This window comes from Dermacentor andersoni, chromosome 4 (assembly GCF_023375885.2).
Source record: "Dermacentor andersoni chromosome 4, qqDerAnde1_hic_scaffold, whole genome shotgun sequence".
NCBI classification, from domain to species: domain Eukaryota; kingdom Metazoa; phylum Arthropoda; class Arachnida; order Ixodida; family Ixodidae; genus Dermacentor; species Dermacentor andersoni.
Window position 1 is genome coordinate 53,407,968 of NC_092817.1, and position 10,446 is coordinate 53,418,413.

At 43.3% G+C, this 10,446-nt stretch overlaps 1 protein-coding gene across 4 annotated transcripts in view; it reads left to right on the top strand.

The window, feature by feature from the left end:
* LOC126537164 (protein brain tumor-like) overlaps window positions 1-10,446 on the top strand; it is a 75,049-nt gene that overhangs the window by 55,714 nt on the left and 8,889 nt on the right. For all 4 annotated transcript variants that reach the window (XM_050184342.3, XM_055073770.1, XM_050184340.2 and 1 more), the window contains exon 5: window positions 1,978-2,268. In XM_050184342.3, coding sequence (XP_050040299.2) covers window positions 1,978-2,268 — 291 coding nt within the window. The remainder of the gene's footprint in view (window positions 1-1,977; window positions 2,269-10,446) is intronic.

Genomic DNA, 10,446 nt, shown 5'->3' on the forward strand with positions numbered 1-10,446 from the left:
TTGATACAATTTTTATTTGCTTATCTAATGCATTCGATCACGTCCCTCGTCAACGTCTACTAACAAAACTATGTAGCCTACAGCTAGATGACAAAACATTTATGTGGATTAAGGTCTTTCTAACTGACAAACTTCAGTGTTAAGATCGGTTACTACATAATTCGCCACACTCGTGTCAAGATGGGAATCCCACAAGGATAAGTTTTGCGACCGCTGTTATTTTTAATCTACATAAACCACATATGGACTAACATGCAGTCTTCCATACATCTTTCTAGAGATGATTGCATAATATATAAAGAAATAACCGACCAGAAGGGCACTTTAACACTACAGTCCGACTTAACGACTTTCTAAAGGGTGAAAAAAATGGCAGATGAAAATTAAGATTGAGAAAACAGCACATTAGGTTTGGTCCCAGTTTCAATTTATTGCCTAACGAATACCCAACTAAGAATTCTGCAGTTGGAATTCTGCGGTCGATTAAACACCTAGGTGTTAGGTTCAGTTAGAACCTAAAATAGAATGATCATGTGGAATTAATCCCTAGCAAAGCATTTGGAAAGCTTGGCGTTCTAAAAGATCACCTATGTGTCGCTAATTCGCACTAAACTTCAAGCATTTAATTCGCTAATTAAACAATCATTATAGTACGCTTCGAACATATATCCCCATCAAGCTTGCTTTACTGACATGCTGGAATGCGAAGTAAAACTGCTAGATTCATCTCGTCCTCATATTCTCGTTACCACAGTGTCGTCCATAAAAACACGTGGCGTTTTGCCTCGTAGTACACACAAAATATTCACACTTATCTTTTTCTCAGAGTATTTATTTCCGTGACAGTGCCTTTTTACGCAAATTCATTCCTCCAGCTTGCCCACATCTCCACTTGTATTGACTACGAACACAAGGTATGCCCACTTTTCGCTCGGGCTAAAAAATATTTGCTCACCTTTAGTCTTATCAATAAATGAATGGAACGCTTTCTTGCAATCCATTGCCAACACTAAGAAATTATCTGCTTTCTAATCAGCTCACTAACCTACCCTAAGAAGCAAGACTGCCATACCAGCTGATCTTTTCTAAACAACCATGCTATCCTGCTTGCACACCTTACTACTTTTGTACATTGTCATGCATTTGTTGTATTATTCTGAATGTTGTAGCTCGATCTTGTATTATTGCATTATATAATCATTACTTCATGCTACTACTAGATGCACTCTATCTCCTTAATGCTGAAAATATTTGTGTTCTTTACGTGCGTTTTGATTTTCGTGCTTATAACCCCCTTTTGAAGTTTCTTGTTGTTGTTATCCCCCCCTATGTAATTAGCGCCCGATTCTGGGCGCTTAGGGTAAATAAATGAATTGAAATGAATCTTTTGATGTCTTCGTTCTCTAAAAGACAGCAAGATATGTTCTGTCCTCTCGGTTCATTTTTTAAGACTTCTCGTTTATTCGGACATTTTCACAGTATTGTCAGTGTCTGAACAATCGTCCAGCAACTGAAAATGTGTTCGTAGTTGGCCGCCAGTGGTTGTGTTATTCTGCATAGCACTCCTAGTGTAGTTTGAGGCTTCCCTGAGTAGCCGTGAGCCTGAAAGGCTGTAAAGGCTGTAAGAAGTCTGCCAAGGAAGTGTGGGCCTTACACAAATAAATAAAATAGTTTTCAGAAAGAGCATTGCAGATCAAAAACTGCCTTGCGAAATGCACAGTATCGGGACTTCTATGACAGCGATAGTTGTGTAGCTCTTCTTGTGTCCTATACTCTGTTTCACACATAAAAGAAGGCATTACTTTCAAGGAATTCGGAAGAAATAAACAGTACTCATCTTACTTGCACACATTTGTAATCCCAGTGGTTTGTGTTGAGCATATTCTCTTACCTACACTAAGCGCAGCTGGGCCTTCTGTTTATACAGACATGCAGACATACAGACGTGAGTACATTGTGTGCTGGCCATACTTGCAGGCAATGCATGATCTGGAGCCGCTGAGCGAAGCAGCACCTCGTCACGTGGAGGGCCTGTCACACATGGTGGAGGATGGACGGGTCAAGTCGCACGATCTCAGGGCAGCACTCAAGACCCTCGAGCAGGTGTCAAGCCGTCTCCAAGCTCAGTACCAGCGAGCCCAAGGGGAGGTCGCCGACACTTTCCACTTCTACCGCTCCATGCTCGAGGAGCGACGGCAGGAGACCCTGCGCGAGCTCGAGAACGTATACAACGCAAAGATGGTCTCCCTAGGTCTGCTTGGACAGAAGGTGCGTTGATGTTTTACTTTGCTAATGTATAAAAAAGGATTTTGGTAGGAGACCCTTCAGGACAAACAAAGAGGACAAAACAACCTGTCTCTGTATCCTAGTTGCTGTGGCACTTAGCTGCTAAAACCGGTACGCTTTTTGATGATTGCAATGCGTGCATTCCAGTGGTAGTGAAGCTTCAAAATTCTTTTGTACTTGCTACAAAACCAGGGTTCTCGGGCAGCCAAAAATATTCCTTACAGGGGGTGGTATTGTCCAATGACCATATTTGGGGATTCAACAACTTTCACGAGGTTTCATGACTTGGCAGCAGATGCATTGGCATCTACTTCAGCAGCATTTCTCTATGTTAAGCACAATGCCAGGAATGCTATCACCATAGGTGGAAAGTTTTCATCTTTCCGGGTGGGGCTTGAGCCCGACCAGCTTTCCGAACCCCATATATATATGTATATATATATATATATATATATATATATATATATATTTATATATATAGTGTGTGGGGTATATATGCGTATATATGTTTCTTGTACTTAAAGAAATGTGTGACCTTCAAGAGTTGTTCACTGAGTGATGGCCTTATAAGAGAATTTACAAGACCTCATAGTGGGAGACAGTTCAATTTCATAGCCCGAGTCCCCTCACACCACCAAGAGTCTGGCGGTGTAATCTTCCTTCGTGTAATTGTCGTATACTTCACTATCACTAATGCTGCTTTGTCGTTCCGGTGAAATTGCAGCCTCTGTCCTTTTTTTTTTCCTGCAAGTCCAAGTATAAGCGCTCCTGCGCATGACTGCTATTGATCCTGATTTCTAGTGAATACGGCTTGGCCTCATTTTGGTTACTGAGTGAATTAGCAGGGTGCCCCAACTATCATTGTCCAAGGCTTGAAAGAAAGAGCACTTGCATTACTCGGAAGATAACCTAGTGTACATTGTTTCTGGTACAGTAGAGTAGCCGCCAGTAATTCTCTCATTCCTGAAATTTAGTTTGACAATTGCAATTAATTATCTAATTTGAGAAGTACTGTCCTAATTATCAGTGTCAATGAGGCATTTGTAGGCACCCCAAGGTACCCCCAAATGACATCTAACTGCTGTGTTTTCAGGGACTTACTAACTGCTTGCAGTTCTTTGTGATTGGCAAACAAACCCCACAAAATATGAAAAATACCATGTGACTACGCTCCCACCCGCATCATAGAGCAGCGCCCTCAAATAAGCTGATTTAAAACAACTGCATTGCCTGTTGCAAACAACCGCATCACCTTGATAATGGTACGGAAGGAGCACCAACAGCAGGTTTTGCGGCTTTGCAGCTATTCCTTCCTCTCTACGTCACTTTTATCTGTCTCTCAAGGCCGACTGATCACATTGATAACAAAAGCCTCTTGATAACACGACCAAAGCGCTGCTCTGACTACGCACAAAATGTGAAAAGCAATGTGATAGGCATAGCATGTTTCAAAGACCCGGCTTTGCTCACACCACATCGACAGAGTACGCGCACAGTTATATCTTGCGCCAGAAACTTGCTTCGGACCAAAGCCAAATTAAAGTGACTGTTTTAATTTTTATGAGAGTGTATACGTGCTGGAAAAGCAGGCTCATGGCATAAAATAAAAGTGAAATAAACAGACCAGGAAGCGACCTACGTGTTTTGAAAAGGCAAAACCGATGCGTTCAAGAAAGTAATTAACCACTTCTAAATGACCCGAATTGGCAATCGGGACACCTACACAAAAGAAAAAAGCGCCGTTGAACACCAGCTGCTGCCTAGAGTACGTGTTTCAATAGGTCTCCTTCCACAGCTACTCAGTACTGAGTCCGCTTTATCACATTTTCAGTGGCTTTCCTGATGACCAACGCTTGAATTCTATGGCAGACATCTGTTATCCTTGTCTTGAGCTAATCTGACATCCGTCACAAACATGTAAGCACCATCTTTCACATAACTGAGTGGAGAGAGGCCAGGTGACCCAGCTGGCTAATTTACAGGCCCTTGCCGTCCAATCTATTGCATGTGAAAGTCGCATCCAGCCAGTTTCGTGCTCGGCTGCTGTTGTGTGCTGGTGGGACTTCGCTAAGAAACTTATCCACCACTCCTTCAAGGATTTCATTCACATAACGCTGTCCAGTCAGTGCGTGATCGAAGATGGGACTGATTAAAACACAGGCGTAAATTCCGCCCCCCACATTGAACGACCACTGGTATTGGTGCCGATTGTGCTTTGCTCAGTGTGCATTGTAATCGCTCCAATAGTGTGCATTATGTAAATTTACCTTGGCGTTTCTGTGAAAGTTGGCTTCATCTGAGCATATCATGTTTCTTAAAAAGTTCATTGACTCATCGTCTTTTGTGAGAACCCAATTCGAGAAGCCGAGATGATTCTACTAGTCTATATCTTCCAAGCATTGGTGCTGGGTAAGGTGTTATGGGTGAAAGGCCGTCGTTTAGAATCCTCCAAACTCTCGACTTGGAAATTGGTTCCTGAGCGGCCACGTCCCGCACGCTAGCATGAGGGTTTGAGGCCATAAATGCTAGAACATCTGTGCATAGGCTAGGACTCAAAGATGAAGTCCCACGCCTCTGTTTCTTGAAGGTGCCGGTTTGTCTCAAGTTTCCATCATTTCCGGTGACAGTCGACGCGTTTGGTCTTCTGCCACAATTCTATCACTGATATATATTTGCAGCCTTCCTTTTCTCGGCATTTGCAGCTCCCAAGGCAAGCATCATTTTCACCTTCTACTCATTAGAGAAAGACGTGGCGACTTGGACGAAACAAAACGCACCTTTAAACATTTGCACTGCAGTTGTGAATTCTCTTTTGTAAGAATAAGCTTTGACGAAAAAAAAAAAAAAAACATCCGTTCACTTTACACTAAAACAACAGCTATCACAGCTTGTTTCCAACTACGTTACAACAGACCCTGATAAGCCGACAAAAAGCGTGCATTTTATCCAAATTCCGTAATATGTGAGACTACTTTCCTAAACTTTCGGCGCAATGTCTAACAACTTATTGCAAAGAGTGAGTGACAAACGCCCCCGCCAAAAAAAAAAGCTGCAGTTTCGTTTGAAAGGCGGAGCCTCATTTGTGATAGCAAATTAAGCAAGCTAAGCGCAGCAGCAGCAGCAGCAGCAAGTGAATTGACCTTCATGCTGTCTCTCGATTCAATGCAAACTAAACGTTGAAAGCACGAAGCTACCGGCAACGGCGCACATCGTTCAACCCCCCCCCCCCCCCCCCCATGCCTTTCGCACGAAAGACTCGAGAGACTCAAGGCAGCTAGCTGGCTGTGGTTTATAGTCGGGTTTTGGACACCATCTATTGCAGGAGCTGAAAACGTGTCATGGCCACCACGTTTTGGACACTTGTTACATGTTTTGCCCCCCCCCCCCCTCCCCCCCCATGTATTGTTTGCACTTTCAGTTTTCTATGTGAAATTGTCTGGAATTCATTACGCTGCAGAAATTAGCATCATCAACTTCTGCATGACTGGAACCAGTTATGAATTCCTCAGATGGACTTCAAGTTTTGCATTAGGATCAGTCATCTGACTTGGTGCCATGCAAGCTGTTTTGGCACATTGCCAGTGATGCTGTTGTCCATACACACTGACGTATTCATATCTGGCAAGTTGCGCAAAGGTGATCAACTTGAGAGTATTGTTAGTGTCATTTCAGAAAGGTGTCATGGGGTCTGTGCACTTCAGAGTACAGTTCAGAACCTCAATATAGTGGAATTCTCTATACAACGAAGCATTTAACTTTTTGTAACTTCTTGTCCATAGACCACCATGTAGTTAAAACCTTAATGGAATGAAGTGTGTTTATTCACAAATTCAATATAACGAAATTTCACTGCCGCTGCAAAGGAATACCGAGACAATAAATGGAAACTTCCATGGGTGCAGATAGTAGAATGATTGATCTACGAGGGGCTGCTTGCAAATGCACCTCTCAAATTGCGACCAAGAGTGACTGCTGAAGCGGCACAGCGTCCTGATCGGCACAAAGACCAAACTTACTAAGATCCTGTTGTGTCTTGCATGTTTTATTGTTTGGGCGCAAGTGAAAGTGTGTGAGGGTGAGCCGAGAAGGATGTTGGTTTTATGTAGGCTGAACAAAAAAACGAGGACAGCGTTCACGGAATGAAAACAGCATTTAATGAATATGAACATGCCAAGCTCATTCTATGTCATCATCGCTGCTGTGGTTCGGTAAATGCTGTCCTCGTTGTGGCGCACGCTAAAAGCATCTCGTGCTGCCCCCTTCAACGACGGGACGTTTTGCTTTCGATGCTGAATTCCTGCTCGGCTTGAACATTTGACGATGCGCAAGTGGCTAGCACAACTTTTCGTTTGATAGCGGCATTATATTGGCATCGCCTGTTTGTTGCCGTTACGATAATGCCATGCCGCACATGGATACGACAAAGGTCAAAATGGCAATGTTGCTCATGTACTGCTGTTGGCTAATGATACGGCTAGTAACGGTTGCGATACTGACTTTTCTAGATGGCACTAGCTATGCACTATATTTATCTATTTCAATCAAAAACTGGTGCGTATTTTTTTTAAATCCTCGAATCTAAGCCAATCCTAGAGTTTGGTAGACGATTATTTCGAAGAAAAAAACGCTGTCGGCCTAAATTTGAATAAATACGGTATCTCTATATTTTTTTGGTTGCTACAGCTTCTAGCTAAGTGGGGACGTGTCTAGAGCTAGCTGACTTACTTTTAGACCAAATTGAAGTACAAGGCATAGTCTCGTTCAGTTTTCTGAGTCTGTTTAAAAAATTAATTTTTGATAGAGTTCGTAATTGTGGAGATAAATAAGTCCATTTCTATAATTTATCGAGACAATAGGTAAAGAAAAGTTGGAAGAGAAAGCTATAATAATGCATGAGTGGATAGCAGAATGTTTAAGCATCAAACATTGTGGTATGATACCACAATGGAAATGTGAGTAAGTGACGAAGCAGGATCATGGCAGGCTCTCATTGCTTTCCACTGCCACAACTTCCAACACAGGAGTGGCACAGGTATAGTTGAATGCAAAATAGTTGCATTTATCATAAAAATGCATTAATTTTTTTTTGAAGGGCAATTGTGAAGCAATACCCTGATATGTACTAGGCACAATCTACACCTTTCTTAACGTTAAGGCCATTGCAGGTTAAGTAGTGTGCCTGGAATCAACGGGTGGTTAGTGGTGCTTCTTGCCTGGAGGTCGCGTCGCAGTTCCAGAGGCCAGGTTGTGGGCCTGTAGTACCAGAAAATATTCTTGGTAGTGTGTGTGGCTTGCATAAACTTTCCCACAAAGTAAGTAGGTGTGCCTTTCACATTCTAAATACATTTAACTGGACAAATAATGGCTGTCACACAATCTTTCTTCTCTTACACCTCTCCCCTATCATGTGGGTATAAGTGTTAGTCATGGAACTATCATGGCACGGATAGATCTCCAAAGGTGTGAAGGGACCTGAACTGCACCTCGCACTTGGTGAAAAAACACTGTCCATGGATAGCACACGCTGCTTAGAACATCTCAGCCGATATTTGCAGTTGTGCGCGGTGCACGGATCTGACAAGCAGGGCGTGAAGTCACCTTTCTCTCAAATGCTCTTTTCAACAGAAGCCTGCTCTTCACTCTTTTCTGGACACTTTATTCCTAGCAGTTTCCCATATGTGGAAGCTATTGGCCAATAGCTGACATCAATAAAGAAGGGTGTTTGTATCAGTGCACTTCTTCCTACTGTTACCGTGTATATATATTGACACAGTTTAATAAACAGGCTGAAGTAAGCAAAAATCTGCTTTCGAATTTTGATAATTATTACATACTTCTAGAAGAAGCCGACTGTCGTCTGCTGACGCTCAGCTACAGCAGCCCACGTAGGAATTATATAGTTCGGCATGACTGCTTATTGATGTCATATCCGTCGGGTCTTGCTAATTTTGACTAGTTTTGAACACTCAACTAGCCTCGAACCACGCAAAACTTAAAGGGACTAACAACCGATTTTCATAGTACCCACTTTATTCAGTGCAATCGAAAGCTTACCGGCCAGAGGGTTTAATTATGAAGCAGTAACGCGGAAAAAGCTGTGGAAAATTTTTTTATTTGAATTTTTCTATCTGCAGTGAGGATGAAGTCGTTCACTGGAAGCATGCTGAAAACTGATAGGTGAACGCGATTCCCATTATAGGCCAGCACTAGTGGGAGGTAGACAAGTGCAGCCGTAGGTGTGAGAAAGTATTATTTTGTTTATCAAGTCAATGTTCCTGTGATTCATGTTTTCCGAAGTGTTAAAGTATTTCTGCGATAATAGCTATGTGTTCTTGCGGTTTCCTGTCCAACTGCTTATTTGCCTAGTCAAAACAAAACCAAGCACATTGAAAACGAAACGACTCTTTTACACGAGATATGCGGTTCGTGTTGCTGTGGCCGAGCATGCGCTTCTGATTTCTGATGTCGTCTCTCGAAGAACTAAGCGAGCAGGAACAAAGGATTTTAGCTCGCACGCGTGCTCAGAATTTAGATCCTTGCAAAGTAGCACCCGAATGTCATGCTTCAATGGACGAAAGCAGCAGCGAAAGCGATGAATCCGACCTTTACAATAGACCACCGTCCCCTCCACAAGCAGCACGCCTGAAGAATGCCGATCAGTAAATGCTCACTCATACTAGGCTGACCCGACACCAATGTCGGTCTGCAGACTGCCAGCGGCAGAGTTTTTTTCTTCGTGTCAGCGCGTCTATCACACTGTACCGACGCAGACAATCTGCTGACTGTCGGCAGAGAGCTTGGAATTGGTACACTGTGACAGCGGTGCCAACACAAAGGTAAAAAACTCACCCCCTTACAGCACAACTCGTCAATGGCATCTTGTATCACAGGGAGATCATAAAACTCTGGGTACATGCAAATTCGTGCTATACTCGCACACATACAGCAGCATGTGCGCCGCTATGCATGTGGCACAACGCGAGTGCTGCTTGTTAGCGTAGACTTTTTTAGTTAATACACATTGAATAAAGTGGAAGTGTCTAATAATATACTAAGTGCACTTTTAAGCAATAATTATATTGTACTTAATAGACGGTCTTAGTATAGCATACGCTAAAAAATAGCAGGTTGTCACTGCGCATGCGCTGAATGCTAATCGAAATAGCGGGCGTACGCAACGCAAACGAGTTGGCATTAGCGTTTTTGTGTGGTTTGCGGAGTTTGCGTGAAACATGGCGGCGGTCCCGGCTGCTCGCTTCGAATTGAATTCGGCTTTGCTTTTGTAAAACGCACTTCGTTCGTAGCAAATGATTGTGTAAACTACTTTTGCTTAGTCTCAGGCTGCTTCGACGACAGGGTATTATGGATAATTACGTGGTGTTTTTGAGATTGCTTCTTGTTTCGAACGAATCGAAGCCTAACGGAAGAAACGTTCGAGATGTCAGCGCCACCTATCGCTACAGTCGGGAAATAGCCGCAAGGGCGGCATATGGCCTCTGAAATTGGGGGATCTCGCCGGCCAACTAAAACTGTAAAAAATGCGCGCTGCTTAGCGTACGCTACACTATAGCGTATAGCGTACGCTACAAGTTACGTGTGCTAAATTAAAACTGTCTAATGACAGTCGACTCACATACAGTAATCTATTGACTTCATTTCGAAGTATCAAGGTTTGACCGCCAGGCCTCCCCACTTGCTGTTATTTTTTTTACTTTCTTCGTCAACTTAACATTATACTTTCTTCGTCAACTTAAGATTATATTTCTTACTTAAATGCCGAACAGCGTGCTGGATCCTATCGCTATAAATCATGGTCATTTCATTTGCACCGTCTCGCAACACCTTCTGGCCAGCTGTCAGTCTCTTCAAGGTCAGACCACATGCACGCTTGCCGGCGTGCACTTACTCCTGGCCGCTCCTGGTTAGACGCCTTGGCAGACTTATTGATAGTGCTTCAGAATGCGCAAGTTGGTTGTTGCTACTATCCGTCGGTCAAGCTGGTGCAGGACAAAACCGGTCATCATGGCGTAGCACAGCCACACAGGAGCATATGAGTGCGAGTGCACGCTGTAGTCCTGTCATGCACAAAGCAAATGCTGCAGTCTGCTACGTACTGTAGATACTGCGGCCGCCGCAGGGTGCTGTGACGAGTCCACTGGC